General features: G+C 41.7%; 1 protein-coding gene across 7 annotated transcripts in view; it reads right to left on the bottom strand.

Annotated features, from left to right (window-relative positions):
• Positions 1–27,107, bottom strand: part of ANKFN1 (ankyrin repeat and fibronectin type III domain containing 1) — a 345,217-nt gene that overhangs the window by 142,032 nt on the left and 176,078 nt on the right. For 6 of the 7 annotated variants that reach the window (XM_027624496.2, XM_027624493.1, XM_027624490.1 and 3 more), the window contains 3 exons: positions 23,987–24,121; positions 4,655–4,856; positions 1,701–1,911 (listed from right to left, as the gene is read on the bottom strand). In XM_027624496.2, coding sequence (XP_027480297.2) covers positions 1,701–1,911; positions 4,655–4,856; positions 23,987–24,121 — 548 coding nt within the window. Of the gene's footprint in view, positions 1–1,700; positions 1,912–4,654; positions 4,857–23,986; positions 24,122–26,183; positions 26,296–27,107 lie in introns of those variants that run through there. The other variant, XM_027624494.1, reaches the window with a different exon arrangement.

The following is a 27,107-nucleotide window of genomic DNA, read 5'->3' on the forward strand; positions in this document are numbered from 1 at the left end:
CTTCTCTTTCAGCCTTCTGGGTCTCACCACTTGGAAGTAAGTGAATCAGTATTAGTGAAAGTAACAGTTTGATGAGTTTACTTTTTTCTTTTAGGAAACATAAAAACTGTGGCTCAGAGCCATTGTGGTCATTGGGTCAGAGAGTTTGCACCAAGGGGAATGCGAGTGCCTACCTCAGAATGTTGCCGTGAGGCTTAAAGGAGTGAATGCATGTAAAGTGCTCAGAATAGTGCCTGGCATTAGCTGAGGGCTCCACGACTTTGTCCTGTCCGCTCCTGGGCTGGCTCTGCCATCGGCCCCAGAGCAGCTCCCTTTGGCAAAGTACTATCAGCTTTACTTCAGAATACATCCAGAAAGAAGCCAGTCCCAAAAGACCACACATTATATGATTCCACTTACATGAAATGTCCTGAATGGGCAATCTATAGGAAGAGGAAGTAGATTAGTGTCTGCCTGCTGGGAAGAGTGGGGGGGGTGGTGGGTGGGGAGTGAGAGGGTATGAGTAATGAAAATGGTCTAAAAATGACTGTGGTCATGGTTGCACATGGTGCATATACCAAACACCACTGAACTGTACACGTGAAATGGATGAATTACATGCATGGGAATTATCTCTCAATGAAGCTGTTCAAAAAATACATCCAGAATTCCACCCCTGCTCACCATCAATGTCACTACTGTGCCAGTCCAAGCCACTGTGTCTCCTGGCCTCGCAACTGGCCTTTCCAGTTCCACAGTGGCCCCACCACTGTCTATTCGCCATGGAGCACAGTAGCGATCTTTTAAAATGTAAAGCAGAATATGTCATTCATCGGTTTCAGCAGCTCTGCTGTCTCTCCATCCCATTTACAGTCAAAGTGAGCATCTTGTCATGGGTGCGAGAGCCGGAATGATCTTCCTCTGCTATCACTCTCCTCCTGGCTGACGTGCTGTGGCCATCAAACATGCAATCTCATTCCTGCCTGCCTCGACACCTTTCTATTGCCGTTCACTCTGCCTAGAGTTTGACCCCGTATCTCCTCATGGCTCATTCCTTGCTATCACGTAGGACCAGGCTCAAACGTTATTATATCAGAGAAGCTTTTCTTGCCCAACCTATTTAGAATAGTCCCCACTCCATCAATCTCTAGCCACTCACTTTATTTTCTTCATAGCATTCATCATTATTTGAGTTTATAATTTAATTAATCTATTTACTTGCTTATTGGAAGTCTCCTGCACTAGGGTCTAAATTCTATGATAACAGGGAGTTTATCTTGCTCACCATGGCATTCCTGGTACCTAGAACAGTGCCCTGTCCTCAGTGTTTGTTGAATGAATGAGTGATTGAATGAAGCTACCATCTTGCCTGTGGACACAAGACACTAACACACACACACTTAAACTTTTTCTACATTCCTATTCTATAGCCTTACTTGGTGTGTTTCACATATTTTAAAACTTGGGTTAAATTCTTAGGAGGAAGTTCTTTCCAGGTTCCTCTTCAGCTCCACTCAGTGTATTCTGTTTAGAATGTAACTTGATGCCTAGACTGGTTAAACACTGTCACTATTTGCGTGAAAGTCCATTAAAACATGTAAAGGCATTCGGAGCCTGTCTTCGTCAACTGTTCTGCTCTAAATGTCAGCAATGGCTATTTCAGTGGCATGAAGCTGGGTCTAGTCTTAACAGCACATGGTTTTCTTCCCAGGTTTACTCACAGTGTGGACTTTCCCGGGCCCCCATCCTCAGAAGAATCCTGGCGATGGGCACATTGTTGGTCATGATGGCGATATCTAGAGGCGTCAGCCCCTCGCTGTTGGGTGTGTTGAGATCTAGTTCTTCCGGTGTGTACTGATACAGGAGGATCTGCACGGCATCTATGTCCTGTTGTTCGACCGCTTCGAACATGGCTTCATTGCCCTGGAAGTTCTGGAGGGCAAGAACACAAGCAGGTGAGCACACTTCCATTTGCCAGCTTGCCTTTGTGGCTTAGCTGTTCTGACGTCAGTGACTGCTCCCCACTTACAACTGCAGTTGTTAAACACAGCTGGACCCTCCCTCCATCTTTCTAATGGGCACTGAATGGATCTGTGTGTTTAGATGCACTGAGACCATACAGTACAGCATGGCTGGTCTACAGAGAAGAGCAAACATCGGCTTTCCTCAAACCCGTCTTTTGCGCAATACTGTCTGATAAGGTCATTATGAGGTGACTGTCTGATAGGTCATTATGAGGTGTTCTATGAAGAACGTAGCATGCAGTCATATAAATTTGGTGCACACTGGATTAAGCTGGGTTATTGCATTATTTTACTGTAAGACCTCTCAGAGTCTTTAATAATTCTAACATGCAGTTATGCAGTTATGACTCTCCAACAGATGGGAAATATGACCTGTTTTAAATATTTGTTCAGAGAACATGTTTTTGCTTTCTTTTTTTTTTTTTTTAATTGCATTTGTTTTAACTGCCCCTGGAATAGTGTTCTATAGAACACAGTTCAGGAAAATCTGGTATAGATAATGCAGCACAGGTCGCTGAAATGATGACTGGCTTGCAATTGACAGCATGCTTTCCCTCCGACTCATCCCCTTCCCTCCCCATCCCCACGTCCCTACTATCACTCAGACCCAGACCACTGTCATCCCTTGCCTGGATGATGGCAGGGACCTGCCTGTTGCTGGTCCTAGTGTCCTCCAGCCCGTGCTCCATACTGACACAAGAATAATACCACTAAAGTTGATAATGTTACACACCCTTTCCTTTCTGCAGCTCTCGAATAGCTCTCACTGCCTACAGGCCAGCTCCCCAGCTCCTAGACTCCTCTGTACTAACCTCTGCACCTTCTCAACCCAATGCTCCAACCACTGAACACCTGGCAGTTCTGAGCCCTCAAGGGAAGGCCTCAAGAGGTGGTGTCCAGCTAGGGTTTCAGTGGCTGGGTAGCCAACTGTGCTGAGAGGGCCAAAAGTTGAATATTCATAGGATAAAAATCACCCATAGAAAAATAACAGCTAAGGACAATAGAGTTACATTGAAAAGTTCTATCAGAGATTAATAGTAAACAAAGGAGAAAAGCTCTGGAATTCTCTCAAATATGTATTTCTGCAGCTCATGGGAGAAGGGCAACACATACACTATTTACACATCTATCTGGTATCTTCTCCAGGAATTGTTTGCTCTTTAAAAATGTTGACATACCATTGGTCCTGACATAGCACAGGGCTCGCCTGATTGAACTGTGCAAGGTCTTCAGTGAGCAAATATTTAGGTTGGCAGGGTTTATTTTTAGTATCACCAAAAATCAATTATCTCCATCGAAGGCTGCAGGTCGGCCTAACTGAGCACATGACACGTGATTGAAATTTGAGGGAAATACAGTGCTAGTATGCAAATACACGTTTTGACAATGGGGCCCCAAGGGGTAGAACTATTTTTGGTATGCAGCTGTCTTCGCTACAGGAGAGCCTGCTGAATGCAGAAGGGTTCTGTCTACAGTCTGCCAATCCAAGAGCCTCTGCTGCTGAGGCCGTAACTCAGCAACCGAACCCTCCCAGAAGATGAGCTGGAAATGAGACAACAAATGAGAAAACAGAGAGAACAAAGTTAGCATGCTGCCCTGTCCACAGTTGTGTATTTGTCTGTGATTCTTAGTATGCCTAATTTCTCATGTGCCATATTTGCTCTCACTCTTGAGTCATTTCCTCCTCCATGCTTTTGTTGGCAAACCCTAGCATGCTTCTCTCTGGAAAGGCTTGGGCTCATTTCTGTGTTAAGCTCAAACAAGTGGGGCCATTACCCCCTGCAGAAATGCCCCTGCCGAGCATTGTAATATTATGCCCTCAGCTCTTACCCAGGGTCGGTATCAGAAACTACTCTATGACAATGTCCGTAACATCACCAATATTGACCTTCCTTCTCTATCACACAATTCACTGTGGCATCTTATAAAGACGAGAGGACTCAGCAACAGGAAAACACTCATTTCTTCTGGTAGACTTTCAGTTATCAGCTAATGGGATGTTATAACCAACTGGACTTCCCTCTCTGCTTTGGCTGACTAGGAGCTCAGAGAGAAATGTCATGGTAAGTTTTAGGTACTATATTTGCTTAGGATTTTCGTATATCTATTTCTCTTTTCTCTAGTCTTTTTTTTCACTCCTTCCTTCCTCTCTTCTTTCCTTGCTCATTCACTCCCTCTATCTCTATCACTTTATTTCCCATTATATAGCACAGACACATTTTTTTGCCTAGATTCTGTTTTGAATGCCTCTGGAAAAGCATATGGGCCATACCATTATAAATAAGTAAATGAAACGTTCATTGTTCATTTGGTTTCTGAATGAACACTGGAGCTCTCAAAAAGCCTACTTAATTCATGCTCCCTATTTTTAAAACTGCCATTTTGTTGTTGTTTCTTTGATACATTACAGAAAGAAAAACTAAGAGAGAAGAAAGGGCAAGAAATTAAGAAAAAGAAAGGGAAACTCTCACATTCACTCAAGTTTCAGTTCACAGCACAGACATGTGTGGGTCCTGTCTTTCCGGACTCTCAGCATTTATAAAACTGCAAATGCAGGTCCTGAAGTAAATGTGGAGCATCTTAGAATCTCTTCAAACCTAAACACAACTGTACCAATCAAGCAGAGACAAGAATAAAAAGAATGTTATTACCACTGAGGTCTTTCTGAGGCTCAGCCGGTCTGTTCTTGCTCGAAAATAGGCCTCGTCAAATGAAGAGTGGCTCCCCTTCAGTTTCTCAGAGAGGTTTCTGTACAGGCGTTTGGCAGCATTGGGAGATGATGGAGCACTATGTTTCTTCGACTGAGAAAGATGTAGATTCTGCATTTGTTGGGTCATTTTCACACGGCAGTTCCTAAGAGGAGGAAAATCTGATGTTGTATCATATACACAAGATAATTTTAAGCTGACAAAGAATTTTATCATCACCAGTAACCATCTGGAGTCCTAATAAAATACTGTAGCTGGAAGGGATCTTGAAGAGGTCTAGCTCTTTCATGTTATAGATGAGAAAGCTGAAACCCAGGGAGGGAAGCAGCACATAACTAAGTGGGGGCAAGAATGAAAGGACAACATCCATTTACTATCTAAACATATACATTTTACATACAAACGTCTATATGACATGAGCCTCTACTCAAGTCTTTCAGTCTCTAGCCCCCTGGGAGGAAGTATCTCAAATCTATAACCCAGGGGTTCTGTTCAGTTCCCCTTGGGTATTTGTAATTGGGATCTTTCTACCTACCTCGTTTTAGATGCTGCCCTCTGTTGGGTGTGGTTGTTCCCTGCAGACACCCATTCTCTTGAGGTGTTTGACTGTGCCTCTTGTCTGAGATTTGGTGAGCTACCTCAGTGCCCAAAAGTTTGGGGGATTTGAACCCATAGGTCCCTCCCTGCTCACTCCAGATACCCCAGACAGTGTCCTCCAGGGCACTCACTACTGGCATTCTCCATGCTGTACTTGACTGCTGTGCACAAATCTCTAACAGGTCCTCACCAATGTCATACTTGGAGTCAGTTTCCAGGAGATCAGCCATGCCGTTTCAAAAGCCATCCACCATTAAGTTCGGTATTGCTACTGAAATACTGACGCTACCGAGGCTATGGCTGCCTGGCATGTATCTGTGCATTGGATGGGCAAATGCATGAGTGAAATAACTGGCCAAGGCAGTTATGTGCCAAGTGTCTCCACCCTGGGGGAGGCTCTGGTACACAGGGACCAGGTCTCTCTGGAGCACGCTGTTGCCTTCCCACCACCTCCCCTCGAATCTCCAATGGAGTCTTCCATTTGTAATGGTGCCATTTCTATTTAGCTGTGGCCCTCACAGGTCATCTCCAGTCCTTGACTTTTCATAGTCTTATGGACCCCGTTATACAATATCATGTAGAACCTCTTTTATTAACCCAACTCTTCACAGGATTGACTTCAAAGCTTCCCCAACTTCTACAGGATAAATTGTAAATTCTTTAGCCTCACATACAGGTGCGCGCCTCTCCAGCCTCATCTCTTACTGTTCATTTACGTTTTATGTTTCAGTCTTTCTGATTTCCTTAGGGTTTCCTAAATAGTTCAAACTCCTCCCTACCTCTGGATGCTTGTTTGCACTACTTTTGCCTGTAGTGGAATTCCATCTGTGCCTTCATCACCTAGGAAATGACTGCTGATCCTTAAAGTCTACGCTCAAGTGCTCTCTGATAGCCGCAGGCAAATTTGTATTTCTTTACTCACTCACTTAGTATATGCCTCTTACAGAAAACATTTTATTGTTTTATAGCTGTTTGACTTTCTGTCTCCTAGCTGGTCTGTATGCTTCTCAAGAACAAGGACTGCCAAGTATTAATTTTTATACCTAAAATATGCCTGCCTTGAAGTACAAGAAATATAATACAGATTAGGCTATGAATTGCTTCTCTTCTAGCTACTGACTATGTGACCTTGGGTGAGTTACTTAACATATCTGAATCTTATTTTTCTCATTTATAAAATAGGGATAATACTAACAATCACATTACAGTTATGAGGATTTGATGAGATAATGCATGTAGAGAGCTTAGAATACAGGAAAACTCATGGCAGCTATCATTTTTGTTACAGAAGATGTTCAATAAATACTTTAGAATAAAAGAATGCTCATATGAGAGTCTATGACAAACAATATACTAAGGAACTACTCAGAACCCTCATTTCCTCCTCATGTTTCTGAATTGGGTTCCATATCTGCTGCGCCAATTAACCTTGACTTACTTTCACTTTAACAAATGGTAAGCTATCCTTGTTACACTGTTGAATGTCTTCAGGAACCTCTTAAGTCTTGCCTGCAATCTCCCAACACAAAATACTTTTTAGTAACCTTCCAAGGTCCTCAGACCTATCTGGTTTTAGTAAAATGTATCAGGCCCCACTCAGTCTTAGCTGAATGGTCATATGTACTTTTGGAAGGATGATTTAAAGCACTATCTGTAGTGTGTATGTACATATGGGTGTGTTTTCATCTTTAATAATCTTTTAATTTACACAAAAGCAGAAATAGAGGGGGTAGGTGATTTGGTATCTTTCTCGTTCCATCTACCGATTCTTTAACTTTGATTCAATAGCAATTACAGCATTTCCTCTATATCTTGCTGTTCCCACAAAAATTCCCAGATTGATATGCAAGCTGGCTCACATGGAGATTGCCTTAACCTCTTTCTTTCTGCCTTCTGTCTCTAGCCTTTTCCTTCAGCGTTAATGCCCCAGTTCAAGCCATCTGTCTTGTCTACATCATTATCATTCCCAAAATAACTCTACATTCTTTTGTATCTCACACAGTACCCAGGAGTCCAGTAAATAAATTCTTGTCGATTGATCAAATTCCAGTTACTTGCCCTCTAACTGATGACACCTACCCACATGGCCCCTTTTGTCTTTGCTCATCTCCCATCTGTTCCCTTCAGTCAAAATAGGTTGACTTTCTCTGTCTCTTTGACTTCCTTCTCATACTGCCCCAGCTGTCCCTTCCTTCCTGGCCATCTTTCAGCATGTTTCTATTCTTCTAGATTTCATCTATCATTGTATTTTCTTCCCTCCCCCCTCTAGATTTAAAATTTTATCTGATGAAAGATATTGGGAAAGACACTCTGTATTATTTGTTCTCATCAACATGCACATCCCTCCCAACTGACTGTATTCTTAAATTTTTACCCTTTTAGAAAGGTGCAAGCCTTTGAGATGCAGTGTAGTTTTGGCTCTGGAATTTGGCAGACCCAAGCTTGGATCATGATATCGTTAACTATAATCTATGTGACTCTAGGAACTTTATTTAAATTTTCAGAGTTCATTTCATCATATATAACAAGAGTTCTTACAGAGTTGTGAAGATTAAATGAATTAACAAATGAAAGCATGTATCCTGTTTAATGCTAACAGCCACTCAATAAATAGCAGCAATTGGTAAAATTACCTCAATCTTCTTCTCAAACCAGAGACACCAAAGTACACTGTAATGATTTAAATAGTTTTCTTGTTTGTTTTAAACATTGTTTTAAGATATGACTTTATGTACTTATTATACTATTTAGTTTTATTTTGATAGAAAATATAAGTTTAGATATTTTTATATGGATGTTTACAGTAACTTATAGTAAAACAGAAAGTTGAATTTCAAACTATTAGTGGAAAGAGAGGAATAAGGATAACCCTAAAGAAAAATTAAAAAATAAAGAAACCATAATAAATAGAAATGTAAAATGAAGTAGTAAGGATAAGATTGAATATATATGTGAGCACAATATACCCAAATGGTTTAGTTTCCTAATAAAAGACAAAACTTTCCAACTGAGAATTTTTTTTTTTTTTTAAAGTAGGCTCCATGCCAAGCATGGAACCCAACACGGGGCTTGAACTCACAACCCTGAGATCAAGAGCTGAGCTGAAATCAAGAGTCAGACACTTAACCGACTGAGCCACCTAGGTGCCCCTCTAACTGAGATTATAAGTGGTGCACCTAAATAAACATTTCACAGAAAGATTAAAAATAAAAGAGTAGTATGACAGTGGGAATGGTGAAGTAATGACCTCCCCAAATCCTCTCCTCCATAAAAGCAATAAGAACACTAGCAGGAATTGTCAAAATTAACTGTCTCAGAACTCTGGAAATTAACCAAAGGTTTGCAACAATCCAAGAAGTGTTCATTTGACAAAAGTGGCTGATTTGGTAAGAACAGTGATCTTTGTGGCATTTTTAATCTGCTAAATTCCTATCTTCCCCAGCTCTGTGTGGTAGCCTTGAAAACCATCAATGTATATTCATGATAAAAAACAGGAGCTTGGCAGCCACTGGATAGTACAGAATGGTGACAGAGCTCCTTCAAAACCCCATTTTGAGAGAATCATCATTATTTGACCTGACTGGTGGTTCCCTGGAAGACCCCACTCACAAGATTTTTCTTTATTTGACCTCCCTCAGAGTTCACAAAGTGCAAATAACCTTTCCTCTAAGGCATTTTGTCAAAAAACAAACATCAGCAATTGTTTAATCATCACAGCTGCCTGAGGTGGTAGATAAAAGTTGGGGCAAACAACAGACTAACTGAAAAGCTTAAAAGGAAATGCTGGGGAATGAGATGTCTATAGAAGACTTTGAAAAGCTCTGACACATTGCCAGGGATCTAGCGGACTACATGTATGCCCAGGGCTGGGAGCATTCTCATAAAATACCTGAAAAAGTCCTAAGCTCTTATCTCTGTCTGATGTTGAGGCTGTATGCAAGCAGGAAGTGAAGGGTAAGGCAGGGCTATCAACTGCCGGTGAGTATGGAAAGTGTGCCCCAACATATGCACAGAGCCCTTCTGTAAAGACTGGAAGGCTTATTGGCTTCAGGCGTTTAAGGAAATTTTTGTTCAGTCATTAGCTGATCACTAAGCTAACCAAGCAGAGACTTCAGTGGCCACTGAAGTGACAAAGAATACAGACTTCACAGATTTAATGCTGAAAAATCACTAAACAATAAACCCAAAGGAGGTGGGAAAATCTGATTTCTAGAGTTGCCACATTATATTATTTAAGATGCCTAGACTTAGTAAGAAAAATAAGAGACGGGGCGGAGCAAGATGGCAGAGGAGTAGGAGACCTGGATTTCGTCTGGTCTCAGGAATTCAGCTGAATAGGGATCAAACCATTCTGAACACCTACGAACTCAACAGGAGATCGAAGATAAGAGTAACAACACTCTGAACAGAGAAGCGACCACTTACTGGAAGGTAGGACGTGTGGAGAAGTGAATCCGAGGCGATATTCGGGAGGATAGATGGCGGGGGAGGGGGCCTCCGTCGGCCGCTTCTGGCAAGTGCTAGAGCCGCGGAGCACAAAATCGGAACTTTGAGAAGCCGGCTCTGCTGAGGGACGTCGCTCCAGTGGCTAAGGGGGGGTGGAACCATTGCGGGACAGTGTGGTCTCAGGACCCTTGGGGTCACAGAAAGACCGGGGGTGCCTGAGTGCAGCAGAGCTCCCAGGTATCGGAGCGGGGAAGCCGGCTGCAGAGACGGAGCCGAGGCGCAGGCTCGCAGCTCGGGGTTGCCATAAACTGATCTGCGGCCCAGTCGGGCCACTGCTCCTCCAGCAGGGACCCAACAAGCAGCAGAGCCAGGGAGACTCCCCTTCCGCCCCCGGGAGGAGCGGCGTGGGGGCGCACCGCAGGGATCTGCTGGGTTTGGAGACTCCACACGGGGTCGGGTGCCAGAGATAGAAATGCTCGGTCACAGGCTGGGTGAGCACGGAGTGCGGCCAGAGACCGGGGAGACGGGAATGACTGCTTTTCTCTGGGGGCGCACTGAGGAGCGGGGCCCCGAGTTCTCAGCTCCTCTGGGTGGAGATTGGGAGGCCACCATTTTCACCCTGGTCCTCCAAAGCTGTACCGAGGGCTTGCAGGGAACAAAAGCTCCTGAGAGCAAACCCGAGCAGCTTGCTTAGCCGGGACCGACAAGGGCGGGGCAATTCTGCCTCCGGCAAAGACATTTGGGAACCACGGCAACAGGCCCCTCCCCCAGAAGATCAGCGCAAACGGCCAGCAAGGCAAGACCAAGTTTACCGATCAAGGAGAACGGGAGAACTCCAGCGCTAGGGGAATACTGCACATAGAATTCATGGCTTTTTTACCATAATTCATTAGTTTTTCAAAGTTAATTTTTGTAACTGTTTTTTTTAATTTTTCTTTTTCCCTTTTTCAAACAACATCTTATCAATCCCTTTTTAAAAAAAACATTTTTTATTTTTCATTTTTAGAGTCATATTTTTATCCCTTCATAGTAGTTACCCTTATTTTTGGCATATATATATAAGTTGTTCTCTCTTTAAAATTTTGAGATACAATTTCTTCTAACAGATCAAAATATACCCTAAATCACTAGTGTATGGCTTTGTTCTATTCTCCTGCCTGATCACATTCTCTCCCTTTTTTTTTTTTCTTTTTCCTTTTTCTTTTTAAATCTTCTTTCTTTTTAAAAACAACTTCTTATCAATTCCTTTTATAAAATCTTTTATAATTTTCATCTTTACAGTCATCTGCCATCCCTTCATTGTATCAACCCTTATTTTGTACATATATAAGTCTTTCTTCCTTTAAAATTTTAGCAGGCACGTTCTTCTAACAGACCAAAATATGCCCAAAAGCTAGTGTGTGGCACTGATCTATGCACTAGCCTGATCATATTTGATCATATTCTGTTTTTTTTTTTGTTCTGTTTTTGTTTGTTTTTATCTTTTTCTTTTTCCTTTTTTTTTTTCTCTTCTTTCTTTCCCTTTCCTGTCCCCTGGTTTCAGATCTTTTCTGATTTGTATAGAGTATATTTGCTGGAGACGTTGTTAACCTGGTAGCATTCTGTTCTCTCATTCATCTGTTCTCCTCTGGACAAAATGACAAGATGAAAAAAATCACCTCAGCAAAAAGAACAAGAGGTAATACCATCTGCCAGGGACCTACTCAATACTGACATTAGTACAATGTCGGACCTAGAGTTCAGAATCATGACTTTAAAGATACTAGCTGGGCTTGAAAAAAGCGTGGAAGTTATTAGAGAAACGCTTTCTGGAGAAATAAAAGAACTAAAATCTAACCAAGTCGAAATCAAAAAGGCTATTAATGAGGTGCAATAAAAAATGGGAGCACTAACTGCTAGGATAAATGAGGCAGAAGAGAGAATCAGCGATATAGAAGACCAAATGATGGAAAATAAAGAGGCTGAGAAAAAGAGAAACAACTACAGGATCACGAGGGCAGAATTCGAGAGATAAGCGATACGATAAGACGAAACAACATTAGAATAATTGGGATCCCAGAAGAAGAAGAAGAAAGAGAGAGAGAGGCAGAAGATATATTGGAGCAAATAATAGCAGATAACTTCCCTAATGTGGGGAAGGAAACAGGCATCAAAATCCAGAAGGCACAGAGAACTCCTCTCAAAATCCATAAGTATAGGTCAACGCCCCGACATCTAATAGTAAAACTTACGAGTCTCAGAGACAAAGAGAAAATCCTGAAAGCAGCTCGGGAGAAGAGATATGTAACCTACAATGGTAGAAACATTAGATTGGCAACAGACCTAGCCACAGAGACCTGGCAGGCCAGAAAGGACTGGCATGATATCTTCAGAGCATTAAACAAGAAAAATATGCAGCCAAGAATACTACATCCAACTAGGCTGTCATTGAAAATAGAAGGAGAGATAAAAAGCTTCCAGGACAAACAAAAACTAAAGGAATTTGCAAACACAAAACCAGCCCTACAAGAAATATTGAAAGGGGTCCTCTAAGCAAAGAGAAAGCCTAAAAGCAACATGGACCAGAAAGGAACACAGACAAAATACAGTAACAGTCACCTTACAGGCAATACAATGGCACTAAATTCATACCTTTCAAAAGTTACCCTGAATGTAAATGGGGTAGATGCTCCAATCACAAGACACAGGCTATCAGATTGGATAAAAAAACAAGACCCATCAATATGCTGTCTGCAAGAGACTCATTATAGATCCAAAGAAACCCCCAGATTGAAAGTGAGGGGGTGGAAAACCATTTACCATGCTAATGGACACCAAAAGGAAGCTGGGGTGGCAATCCTTATATCAGACAAATTAGATTTTAAACTAAAGACTATAAAAAGAGATGAGGAAGGACACTATATCCTACCTAAAGGGTCTATCCACCAAGAAGATCTAACAATTGTAAATATCTATGCCCCTAACATGGGAGCAGCCAATTATATAAGGCAACTAATAACAAAAGCGAAGAAACACATTGACAACAATACAATAATAGTGGGGGACTTTAACACCCCCCTCACTGAAATGGACAGATCATCTAAGCAAAAGATCAACAAGGAAATAAAGACTTTAAATGACACACTGGACCAAATGGAATTCACAGATATATTCAGAACATTCCCTCCCAAAGCAACGGAATACACATTCTTCTCTAGTGCCCATGGAACATTCTCCAGAATTGATCACATCCTAGGTCACAAATCAGGTCTCAACTGGTACCAAAAGAATGGGATCATTCCCTGCATATTTTCAGAACACAATGCTTTGAAACTAGAACTCAATCACAAAAGGAAAGTCAGAAAGAACTCAAATACATGGAGGCTAAAGAGCACCCTACTAAAGAATGAATGGGTCAACCAAGAAATTAAATGAGAATTAAAAACATTCATGGAAACCAATGAAAATGAAAATACAACTGTTCAAAATCTTTGGCATACAGCAAAGGCAGTCCTGAGAGGAAAGTATATAGCAATAAAGCCTTTCTCAAGAAACAAGAAAGGTCTCAAATACACAACCTAACCCTACACCTAAAGGAGCTGGAGAAAGAACAGCAAAGAAAGCCTAAACCCAGCAGGAGAAGAGAAATAATAAAGATCAGAGCAGAAATCAATGAACTAGAAGCCAAAAGAACAGTAGAACAGATCAACGAAACTAGGAGCTGGTTCTTTGAAAGAATTAACAAGATTGATAAACCCCTGGCCAGACTTATCAAAAAGAAAAGAGAAATGACCCAAATCAACAAAATCGTGAATGAAAGAGGAGAGATCACAACCAACACCAAAGACATACAAACAATTATAAGAACATATTATGAGCAACTCTATGCCAGCAAATTAGATAACCTGGAAGAAATGGGTGCATTCCTAGAGATGTATCAACTACCAAAATTGAACCAGGAAGAAATAGAAAACCTGAACAGACCTATAACCACTAAGGAAATTGAAGCAGTCATCAAAAATCTCCCAACAAATAAAAGACCAGGGCCAGATGGCTTCCCAGGGGAATTCTACCAAACATTTAAAAAAGAATTAATACCTATTCTCCTCAAACTGTTCCAAAAAATAGAAATGGAAGGAAACCTTCCAAACTCATTTTAGGAGGCCACCATTACCTTGATCCCCAAACCAGACAAAGACCCCATCAAAAAGGAGAATTACAGACCAATATCCTTGATGAACATGGATGCAAAAATTCTCACCAAAATACTAGTCAGTAGGATCCAACAGTACATTAAAAGGATTATTCACCATGACCATGTGGGATTTATCCCTGGGCTGCAAGGCTGGTTCAACATCTGCAAATCAATCAACGTCATACATTACATTAACAAAAGAAAGAACAAGAATCATATGATCCTCTCAATAGATGCAGAAAAAGCATTTGACAAAGTAAGCATCCTTTCTTGATCAAAACTCTTCAGAGTAGAGGGATAGAGGGTACATACCTCAATATCATAAAAGCCATCTATGAAAAACCTACAGCGAATATCATTCTCAATGGGGAAAAGCTGAGAGCTTTTCCCCTAAGGTCAGGAACGCGGCAGGGATGTCCACTCTCACCACTGCTATTCAACATAGTATTAGAAGTCCTAGCCACAGCAATCAGACAACAAAAAGAAATGAAAGGCTTCCAAATCGGCAAAGAGGAAGTCAAACTCTCACTCTTTGCAGATGATATGATACTGTATGTGGAAAACCCAAAGACTCCACCCCAAAACTGTTAGAACTCATACAGGAATTCAGTAAAGTAGCAGGATATAAAATCAATGCACAGAAATCAGTGGCATTCCTATACACCAACAACAAGACAGAAGAGAGACAAATCAAGGAGTTGATCCCATTCACAATTGCACCCAAAACCATAAGATACCTAGGAATAAATTGAACCAAAGAGGCAAAGGATCTGTACTCAGAACACTAGAAAATAACTCATGAAAGAAATTGAAGAAGACACAAAGAAATGGAAAAACGTTCCATGCTCATGGATTGGAAGAACAAACATTGTGAAGATATCAGTGCTACCTAGAGCAATCTACACATTCAATGCAATCCCCATCAAAATACCATCCACCTTTTTCTAAGAAATGGAACAAATAATCCTAAAATTTGTATGGAACCAGAAGAGACCCCGTATAGCCAGAGAAATCTTGAAAAAGAAAAGCAAAGCTGATGGCATCACAATTCCGGACTTCCAGCTCTATTACAAAGCTGTCATCATCAAGACAGTACGGTACTGGCACAAAAACAGACACATAGATCAATGGAACAGAATCGAGAGCCCAGAAATGGACCCTCAACTCTATGGTCAACTCATCTTTGACAAAGCAGGAAAGAATGAATGCCCAATGGTAAAAAGACAGTCTCTTCAACAAATGGTGTTGGGAAAATTGGACAGCCACATGCATAAGAATGAAACTGGACCATTTCCTTACACCACACACAAAAATAGACTCCAAATGGTTGAAAGACCTAAACGTGAGACAGGAGTCCATCCAAATCCTAAAGGAGAACACAGGCAGCAACCTCTTCCACCTCAGCCGCAGCAACTTCTTCCTAGAAACATCGCCAAAGGCAAGGGAAGCCAGGGCAAAAATGAACTATTGGGATTTCATCAAGCTAAAAAGCTTTTGCACAGCCAAAGAAACAGTCCACAAAACCAAAAGACAACCGACAGAATGGGAGAAAATATTTGCAAATGACATATCAGATAAAGGGCTAGTATCCAAAATCTATAAAGAACTTATCAAACTCAACACCCAAAGAACAAATAATCCAATCAAGAAATGGGCAAAAGATATGAACAGAGATTTTTCCAAAGAAGACATCCAAATGGCCAACAGGCACATGAAAAAGTGCTCAACATTGCTCGGCATCAGGGAAATCCAAATCAAAACCTCAATGAGATACCACCTCACACCCATTAGAATGGCTAAAATTAACAAGTCAGGAAACGACAGATGTTGGTGGGGATGTGGAGAAAGGGGAACCGTCCTACACTGTCGGTGGGAATGCAAGCTGGTGCAGCCACTCTGGAAAACAGTATGGAGGTTCCTCAAACAGTTGAAAATAGAGCTACCATATGATCCAGCAATTGCACTACTGGGTATTTACCCCAAAGATACAAATGTAGGGATCCGAAGGGGTACGTGCACCCCTATTTTTATAGCAGCAATGTCCACAATAGCCAAACTGTGGAAAGAGCCAAGATGTCCATCGACGGAAGAATGGCTAAAGAAGAAGTGGTATATATACACAATGGACTATCATGCAGCCATCAAAAGGAATGAGATCTTGCCATTTGCAACGACGTGGATGGAACTGGAGGGTATTATGCTGAGTGAAATAAGTCAATCAGAGAAAAACATGTATCATATGACCTCACTGATATGAGGAATTCTTAATCTCAGGAAACAAACTGAGGGTTGCTGGAGTGGTGGGGTGGGGAGGGATGGGGTGGCTGGGTGATAGACATCGGGGAGGGTATGTGCTATGTGAGCACTGTGAATTGTATAAGACTGATGAATCATGGATCTGTACTTCTGAAACAAATAATGCAATATATGTTAAGAAAAAAAAAGAAGAAGATAGCAGGAGGGGAAGAATGAAGGGGAGTAAGTCAGAGGGGGAGATGAACCATGAGAGACGATGGACTCTGAAAAACAAACTGAGGGTTCTGGGGGGTGTGGGGTGATGGGTTAACCTGGTGATGGGTATTAAAGAGGGCACATTCTGCGTGGAGCACTGGGTGTTATGCACAAACAATGAATCATGGAACACTACATCAAAAACTAATGATGTAATGTATGGTGATTAACATAAGAATAAAAAATTATTAAAAAAAAGAAAAGTAAGAGACATGCACAAAACAAATAAAGAAAAATATGTTCGATTCATGGGAAATAAAGCAGTCAGTAAACACTGCCCTGAAGAAAAGGATGCGCATATCTAAAGAAATAAAGAATTGTGAGAATGCTATCTCACCAAGTAAGAGAATACTAAGGAAGAGGTAAAATTTATAAAACAAATCCAGCACCAAATAGATATTATGAAGTTGAAACATATAACTGAAATGAAAAATTCACTAGAGGGGCTTAACATCAGATTTGAATAGGAAGAAGGAAGAATCAGCAAAGTTGAAGATAGGTCAATTGAGATTATCCGGCTTTAGGAGCAAAAAGAGAAAAAAAATGAAGAAAAATGAACAGTGTCAGAGAAGTGTGGAACACTACCAGGTGTACCAGCATACACATAATAGGAGCCTAAGAAGGAGACGGAGTAAGGGGAGAGGGAATATTTGAAGAAATAATGGTTGTAAACTTCCCCAAATTGATGAGAAACATTAACTTACACATCCAAGCTCAACAAACACCAAGCTGGATGCATTCAAAGAGATTCACACCTAGATACATCATAATTAAACCACCAAAAGCTAAAAACAAAGGGGAAATCCTGAAAACAAGACATAACGTATTACGTAGAAGGAATCCTCAGAAAGATTTACAGCTGATTTTTCACCAGAGGAGGCCAGAGGGAAGTGGGATGACATATTCCAAATGCCCAAAGAAAGACTGTCAAATAAGAATTTCTCTATATAGCAAAACAACCCTTCAAAAATGAAGGTGATATTAAGACATTCATGGATAAACAAATACTAACAGAATTTGACAGCAGACCTTTCCTATAAGAAATGTTAAAGGGAGGGACAACTGGGTGACTCAGTCAGTTAAGCATCCAATTCTTGATTTCAGCTCAGATCATGATCTCAGGGTTGTGAGATTGAGCCCCATGTTGGGCTCCCTGCTCAGTGAAGAGTCTGCTTTAGATTCTCCTTCTCCCTCTTCCTCTGCCCTCCCCACCTCTAAAAATAAATAAATAAAACTTTTTAAAAAAGAGAAATATTAAAGGGAATCCTTCAGGCTGAAATGAAAGGGTACTACCCAGTGACTCAAATCCACACAAGGAAAGAAAAAGCATTGGTAAGGAAACTACGAAGGTAAACATAAAAGGCAATATAAATATAAGACAATATGTCTATCTTTTGTTTATAACTCTTAATTCTCCTTTCTGATTTTAAGACAATGAAAATGAAATTAAGAGAAAAATTCTATTTAATATAGCATGACATTAAAAAGATTAAAATACTGAGGAATAAATTTAACAAAGGAAGTACAAAATGTATTAACCTTTCCTCAGTTACTGTTTTCATGTGCCATATGATGTTGGGAACTTTACTAACATACTGTGTAATCCCTACAGCACCCAGAAAACTGTCTTGAAAACAGTAGCAACAGTACTCTCTGCATTTTTGTATTAAATTTAACTGGGGAAGAAAAAGAGACTTAACTGTTGAATGAAATACCTAACGGGTAAAATAGATAGAGAATCCTAGGAGGAGAACTGGCTGGGAAATTGTTTTTGTTGTGTTAAGTCTGGGGTATCATTCTTCAGAGGGCATTCCTTGTTAGCGACTTTTACTGAAACAAGTTGAGATCTATAGTTATATTTTATTCCATTCTTCAACCTCAAGATAATCATGGTGGTTTTAGTTTTAAATGAGATAATACATATGAATTATTTAGCAAAGTGCCTGAAAGAAACATATGTTCAAAAAATATTCATTTCAGGGCTACTGTTCTCAGGCATCTACTGCTTGCTGCTTTCTGACACTACAGACTAGGCTTCCTTTTCTAGAATGTCATACAAATGGAATAATCACTATGCACTCTTTTTTTTTTAAGTCTGCCTTCTTTAACTCAGCTTAATTATCTTGAGATTCATCCACATTGTTATGTCTATCAGTAGTTCTTCACTTTTTATTGCTGAATAGTACTCTGTTGGATGGGTATACCACTATTAATCAATTTTAGGCATTATTTTAATAAGAAAAAACTCTTAGAGTTTCTCTAAGGAAATAAATGTATCTTTTCTTTTCTTCCTTCAGAGAGGCTTTAGGGAACCTGAGCTCCAAAGAGAAGGGCAAATAGATCTGTTGACTGAAGGTGGGCTGGTCTCAGCGACTTAGCTACAGGACCAGAATTTAGGAGACAGGAAGAGATCCTGTATGGGAAAAAAACCACCTGTTCCCTGGGTTCTGGCTGCTTGCTCTAGTAGAGAGCCTTGGCTGCCACCATTATCCTGTCTCCAAACACCAGCTGTGTCAAGTGAAGGGCGGGTTCTGGCATGGCCCCCACCATGCTTGCTGGGACAGTAGCTGCAGCAGCTCTGACCCAACCAGACCTGTGGAGGGAGGCTCCAGCTTTACTCATGGCTACCCTGAGGGACTGGCTCACACTATCTGGAAATGTGGAAAGTGGACCAAGGCGAGGCAGGAGACCAGAAGTAGACCTCAGATAATTTTTTCTCCATTCTTCCCTTACGGATTGTTTTGAGGTCTTCTTGGGAGCAATCACAAACAAACCACTAGATGTGTTTTCTTGTGAAGCCTTGGCTAGTTCAGTTACAAACCACCTATATTTGTGTTCCCTCCTTTCTCAACTCATTTCCCTTCTACCTTGATGGCTTGACTCTTGATGCCCTAAGACTGTGTCTCCCAATACCCAACAGAACATTCACAATTGGTTTTGCTTTCAAGGCTAAGACAAAATGTAATAATAGCCCTATAAGAAAGTTGGTACTATTGTATCATCATTTTGCAAACAGGGAAACTGAGGCCCAGAGAGGTTAGGTATCTTGTCTAAGATCCTACAGCCAATAAACGGAGGAGGCAGGATTGATTCTGACTCCGAAGTCCATGCTCTTAGCAATTCTGCTATTATTCTGCCCGAGGGTGCTTGGTCTGGCTGCCTGTCAGCTTCTTCCTAGACCTTGATTCTAAGGAGAAGATCTTGTCCTCGTTATGAGTTCTGGCACGTCCAGAGTCCCTGTTTCACAGGAGCTTGGTTGTGGGACTTTCTCATCATATTTGTACTGTGAAAAAAGATCTGAGGCAGTTTGGAAGAGGAGCAGTTGTAAGACAAAGCATATTAGAAACAGGAACTCTAGTCATTCTTGACAGCTGGGTAGACAGATACATTCAGCAAAGGGAACACTTCTGACTGGGACAAGATTGCTCTTCAGGCTGTGATGTGAATTAGGGACCTTCACACTTCAACCTGCCTGTCACTAGACAGAAAAGAAAGCATGACCCTTCTCCTATTCCCCACTGGCTGTTACCGTGACAGGTATGTCTCTGATTGCTAAAGAGTGGCCGATTCTATTACAGTGATAATATATAACAGGGTGGAAGCAACCTTTCAAGTCCTGTGCATTTAAAAAAAATATATTCAGTCGTTCAGTGAAAAGTTTTGAAAAGTCAGTGGTGACTTCACAGCAGGAAGAAGACTGATTTTTGAAGTTTAAAAGGATGTTTATAAGAAAGAAGGTGAAAAGACAATTAATTTTGATTCTATAGTTCAATAAACACTTTGGGTGATCTACTTGGTGCCTACGTATCCTGTGACAGACCCTGGGACTTCAGAGGTGAGTAAGACACCCTCATCGGGTGACCAGCCGTCTTGGTTTGCCTGGGACTGAGTAGGTTCCTGGGATACAGGACTTTCAGTGCTCAAACTGGGAAAATCCCAGGCAAATTGAAACAAGTTGATTACCCTACCTGTATCCCAGCGAGCTCTCAGGATAATGAGGAAGATAGTTAAGCAAGCGTATATATGTATGAAATAGTGTGATATGTAAAATCAGGAATAATGATAATGGCTTTTACTTCTATAGCACTTTCTGAGTCAGGCACTATTTAGAATAATGTCTTTATGTGCATCAGCTCTCTGAATCCCATAATAGCCTTGTGAGGTAAGGACTACTATTATCCCCACCTTATATAGTAAGGAATTGAGGTACTACTAAGGGGGCAGTTCTGGGATTCAAACGCAGGCAATTTGGATCTGAGAGCTGATCTGAGAGCTTAGCCTCTCAACACTGCTCTCAAATGTTTAAGGCAAGAAGTAGCATAGAGGGGTGAGTGATAGGAGGTGTCATGGGAAAAGAGGGTATGGGGGAACGAGTTAGAGATGGTGATGACTGAGCAAGATTTTGAACAACGTATGAGGAATCAACCAGCAGGAAGGAAAGGAAAGGGCGTTCCAGGCATAAGAGCTCAGCTTAGGACATGTCACAGTGTTGCTGGTCAGTTGATGTCCATAGGGGCCCTAATGGAATCCTTTAGGGCTCTGACACTTCCAAAGGATATTTCATCCATCACACTAGGACCTTGGGAAAGAAGCCTGGAGAGATAGCAGGGCCAGACCAGCAAGGCTTTGCATATCATGATGAGGGACAATAGATTTCAACCTGTTTATAACAGGGAAGCACTAGAGAAAGGCTGAGATTTGCATTTTTAGAAAATCACTGTGGTAGTATCCATAGGGTGGTTTGAAGGGGACCAGTGACAGGGGACAACCAAGTATAATGCCCTTGAAAAAGTCCCCATGAGAGCTGGTGACTTCAACTCCAGCATGTGACAATGGGGATGGAGAGGGTTGGGTAGATTAAAAAGAGGGAGGAAGCAAGATGGACCAAACTTGGTTAGTGATCAGATAGAGGGACCTGAGGAGTTAGGAAACCTGAGGATAGCTTTTATTAGCTCTGCTTCGTTGACTAGGTGCTGACTGGTTCCACCAATAATTAACAAAAGGGAGGGGGGATGCAGGAGGAAGAGTGGATCTAAAAGGGGAAAGATAGTGAGTTCAGCTTTCCACATATGACTCTCAATGGCCTAGAGGAAATCTAGATGGTATCGTCTAATCCAAGCATCCTATAAAAAGAAGGAAACAGCTTGTCCTAAAAGGCTACTTAGTTTTCTGATCAAGAATGAAATGATAAAGGGGCACCTGAGTAGCTCAGTGGGTTGAGCGTCCGACTCTTGGTTTCTGCTCAGGGTGGTGAGATCAAGCCCCACATGGGGCTTTGCACCGGGTCTGCTTGAGATTCTCTTTTCCCACTCCCTCTGCCCCTTCCCCCCACCCTCTGGCTAGCATGTGCACACTCTCTCTCAAATAAATAAATAGATCTTAAAAAAAAGGAGTGAAGTGATCATTACAAGAGAAGTTCTTAGAGACAGGTATGAAATAAACAGAAAGCAGAAGAATTACTATAGCATTAAGGCAACATCCTTTGGGTTTCCCCTGAGGAAGAAAATACTTACTACATTTATTTATGATAAACTACGAGTGTCTTAATTTGTTATTCCTCCTAAGAATATTTGTTTTATAAAAGACAGCAATATTTAACTGAATCCCTGATGAAAGAATTTCAGGTACCTAATCCTAGAGATGGGACAATTCTTTTGGCCAATGAATCTTCTAGAATTCCTCAAATAAATCATAGTACATTTATAGCTTCTAATTCCATGTGCATGGGTATGGGGGTAATTTGAACATAAATTCTATGCGTGGTTTCTACTGATCCTTGAACTAACTCCTCCAAAATGTTCATATCAAAACACTTAAGATCCTCAGTATCTTGGCATCATGAGTACAGAAAGTCTATTACTGATCAGTACTGATACAAATTATTTACATGACCTATTTATTTGAAGTGGTTTTTTAAAATGCCATTTTTCAGCTCTATCCTCCCCTTCTAATCCCCCGAGTGTGATCATGCTTCCTTCAGAGTGCCCTGTATCCCCCCGATGGGGAAGGTGTGTATATCTCCTCACCCCCACATAAACCTTCATCCATAGGTTTCTGATGCATGGTCTCCGGATTAACGTGTATGAACAATGATCTTGATTACCTATTGCATCTTTAATTGGAAAGTTTTAAGTAGTATCTCATGGATAAATTAATTGAGCTTAGCAGTTTTCTTTGAAACAATCAGGAAGGGGAGAAAATGGAAAAATGGAGATCCAGGGAGAGTAAGGGAATTTCCTAAAGACACACAGTCTGGGAATGAGCAAAAGTGCCCTGCTATCCTGATATCTCTAACCATTAGGCAATTCCATCTCCTTCCCGTTAGAATGCCATCATTTGTGAAATAGCCAAATGACATGGGAGAATGACCCTGCTCTTATGATTGAGTGGCCTGGGATCCTTTCTACTCTGCAAAACTTTGCCCATCTCTCAGATTTCCTAACTGGTTTTTATTTAGAGAAGCATGCTGTTTACTATTCTACCATCACCCATCTTTGTCAGCACCCAAGGCCACAACTTCATCTGAATGGCCAGTGATACACTGCAGATAGAGTGCACCAAAGATAGTAGACTCTGTATGACATTTATATGGATTCTGAACCAACAAGAAATGGATTGGTGCTGCCAGAAAGCCTTGTAGTAGCCAGACAAAGAAAAGACGAGGAAGACGGGATAATGGTAGTGGTGGTGGGAAAAGCAATAGTTTTCTCCCTTCACCTTTCTCCTCTGCAGAGATTGGCTTGCATCTTATTTGGGACATGAAGAAATCAAGTGAGTACAGGGATTTTGTGTCCCAGCAGAGAAGCAAAATCAGACTTGATTATCAATGGTACTTCCAGTGGCCTTGGCGGGGCCGAAGATCAGCATGGATAACAAGACCGTTGTGATATCCCACTTTGAACCTAGTATGCCCTGCCAACCATATATCTTCATAGAATAAAAAAAGGATGTAAGGCATATGGGTGCAATAGTCGTGGTGGATCAGGCAAGGGTCTGCATGCATGTCCACTGTGTGCCCTTAGCAGGTATCCTCGACATCACAGTCATGATGCTATTCATGGGCACGCTCACCCAGGATGGACAGAATGCTGGTATCCCACTCTGCATGTCCAGCTGGATTAAAGACAAGATGCCTGGGTTTATATTAAGGATTATCAGCATGATGGGATCCATCTTTACCTAATCCAACAGGTATTTTGTAGGTACTCAGGAACCCGACTGGGAAATGATCTTATACGACAAAAGAATATTCTATTTTTCATAGCTCTTGATAATCAGTTAGGCAAACACATAACGTCCTCAAGCTTGCCGAAACAAAATGCCTAATTATCAGCACTGGGGCTTCCCCACCCCCATTCTCGCCTCTCCACATGAACGTGTATGTGCTTGTGTGCATTCTTCCTGGACTGCCTGCAGCTAACTTTGGAAGATGCAGATTCTTTTTATATCATTTAAACCACAGCAAAACACACACATTTAAAAAAATAATCCATGAATTAGAAAGCCCCACATTCATATGAAGAAAGACAACAATAAATTTTACTTACCAGTTTAGGTTGTTCGAGGCAGCAGACGAACAAGTTGTTGGTAACTGTCCAGCGCTTTCATTCAATAAATCACACTGGCTTTGCTTTCTCCTGTGGCTCAGCCTCTGCGCAAAGCAAGCGAACCTCCTTCCTATTCTGTGTAAAGAATAAAATGCGAACAGGATCACTACAGGCAAGAGCTGAAGTCCATGATCACTAAGCTACTCTTCCTGCAAAATAGAAGTGCAAATGATGCACAGGGAGGAAAGGGGAGAGGGAGACAGCGTGGCTCGGAATCTAGGTGTATTCTCAGGACTGTAGCCCTGAGAAGGCTTGATTTCTCAATCTCTTGTGCATGTAGTGAAAGGATGCCATGACTTCAGTGTATCTTTAGCCTATCGTATCGTGAGGTCCATTAGGAACGGCACGCAGGGACAACAAGCTTCACGGCAAACAAGCCTGAATCGGAACCGGCTGTCACTCAAGGATGAGCAGAGGGGCAGCAGGGCAGCCAGTTCGCTTTGCACTCTGTCAACTGCAGGCAAAGAAATATCATCTGGCAACCAAGAGCCCATCCAGCAATCTGTGACTGCAAATGATCGGCAGCTCTCCTGGGGCCAGACAGCCCCTTACTCCCACAGCTCCCTGGGACGAGAAGCACACAGGTGGCCACTGCATTCCCTCACCTAAGGCACGTGTGCAATCCTTTACAAGCTCCCAGCAAGAACTAAGAAAGCTCCCAATCCAGTCAGGGCTGCTCAAGCATTGCTAAGGTTTTCGTCTGAGCAGGTTCTGAGGAAGTAGTCAGCAGATCTGGGACTTAGGACACCAAGAGGCTCAGTCTTAGGAGGAAGATTCCAGTGCTCCTTTCATGCCGGCTACATATGGGTGCACCTGGCTCCTTTCAGGACGTTATGTCTTACATGACTAATGAAACACACAGAATGAATTTCCTAGAAAGCCGCTTATTTAGGCATTTTTCATGTTTCTCTCTGAAATAAAATGGCAAATGACCTTCACAGGCTGCTTTTATGTTAGGGAGACATTGCTGATGGAGAGCACATATTAAACCCTGTGCCGCCAACCCCCCCCCACCCCCACATACAGATATACACACACACAGACATCCCTAGCAACGGCATTAAAAATCTTTCTAAAGATCTCTTCAGATTCTCTCTCTGCCAAATGAAAGCTTAGCTGCTATGATGACTTCAGGAATAGTTTTGGACCCTTCTACTAGGCACTGACTTTGGTATGTTATTTATACCGAGAGCCAAATCAACTCCCAAATTTTGAATGCAACTCTGCAGCAAATCAGGAGAAAGTCTCTTGGTTATAAATAAGAGGGTGGAGTGTTAGTCTTTGGCCTGGTAATTAATTAGAATCCCGGGAATGGCATCTTGTGTTCCTGAAAATCTCCCCCCCCTCCCCCCCCCTTCTAGAGACAGCATTTCACTCTGGTGGCTGACTCGTCCCAGACAAGTGTCTGCTCTGGAGTTGGGATCTGAGGCGAGACTCCGTGACTCATAAAACCTCCCAAAGGAGGGGCGCAGGTTAGCTTTTCACAGTTGTCTTACTTTTTCTTTTCTTGTTCAAAAGGCAAAATCTCTCTTTGGAATATTTTTTTCCCCTCTCCCTCTTCTTAGACTTATCTGTCCTAACGAAACACTGCTATGAATAATCTAATTTGGCAATATTCACGCTTGAGGTTCAGAAGGCTATTTTTTCATCAAGGATTAAGAAAGAGGCTACCCTTTTGCAGCTTAAGCCTAAACGATTGCCAGGTAAAACTTTACCCTTATCTCTAAACAAACTTTGACTTTAATGCAGATTTACTTAAATTCCGTCTGCTGGGGAAAGCCAGGTGATGGAGTCATTCTACTAAGATTAGGGGCTGCCTCCACGGGGTCATGATTCAATCTACTGTGCAAACCTAAGGGGATGAAGCCTTAGCAACAGCGGCATCGCTTCCAGGAGCAAATGCCCAAGACTGAGTCATGTCATGTATCCCCTGTCCACGGCATTCATTTATCCATTCATTCCTCACTCTGCTCTTAAGAAAAGTACTTAAGTTTATTAAGTCCTTAGTCCGTGTGTCACATTGTGCTAAATATTTTAATGTTATCAAAAAGCTTATCAATGAGAATTAGCAAAATTCCCTGCAGCTAATTTCTCTGCCTACCTCTGTAGCCCAATTTCTTGCCCCCTTCCTACTCACCCTCCATGTTGCAGCCTTTTTAAATGTCTTTCAGATACTTGGACATGCCATACCATCTCTCAACTTCAGAATTCTCCATATGATATTCTTCAGCCCCAACACTCGGTCTTCTAACTCACGTACAGCACTAGAGTCTTGGCTTAAACATCATCTCTCCGTGATACTTTTCTGGCCCTTGGGCTGTTAGGCTCCCCGCTCTGCAGTCCTAGAGCACCTTCCACTTGCCCTTTGTGACATTCATCACATTTTGTTACACTTACTTGCTTTACATCAGCCATCTCTATTTTGCTATAAGAGTTTAAGTGCGAAGTTTTCTATTCACTGCTCTATTTCCAGCCTAGCAGAATTCCTGGCACAGAGAAGGCATTCAGTAAATATTTAGTGAGTATTTTGTTCAAGTGCTTAGCATGTATTTGTTGAATGAATGAATAAATCATTTCAAAGAATAATAGGGGCCTGAGAATTGAAAGGAACCCTAAAGTTCACTTAGTACATCTAATTTTTCTTGCCAATTGGCCATCCAGTGAAATCTCGCCTCCTCTGATTATTCCTTCTCGATTAATCTCAGTCCAGAGTGATCACACACTTATCTTGTACCCTGTCCCCCAGCGCTTTTACAGCATATTCTTGCTTTTTGTTCTCCAGCTGTTTTCTAGATGCGGTCTCCTCTCTATGGACTGGTATTCTCCATAACGCCTAGCATAAGCCTACAGTTATTTGATGCTTGATTCATTCAATAGCAAACATTTGAACAGGGAGTTAAATGATCAGTTTTGGGTGCCTGGGTGGCTCAGTCAGTTAAGCACCTGCCTTCAGCTCACGTCATGATCCCAGGGTCGTGGGATGGAGCCCCGCATCGGGCTCCCTGCTCAGCAGACAGCCTGCTTCTTCCTTTCCCTCTGCTGCTCCCCCTGCTTGTGCTCT

This window comes from Zalophus californianus, chromosome 16 (assembly GCF_009762305.2).
Source record: "Zalophus californianus isolate mZalCal1 chromosome 16, mZalCal1.pri.v2, whole genome shotgun sequence".
NCBI lineage: Eukaryota > Metazoa > Chordata > Mammalia > Carnivora > Otariidae > Zalophus > Zalophus californianus.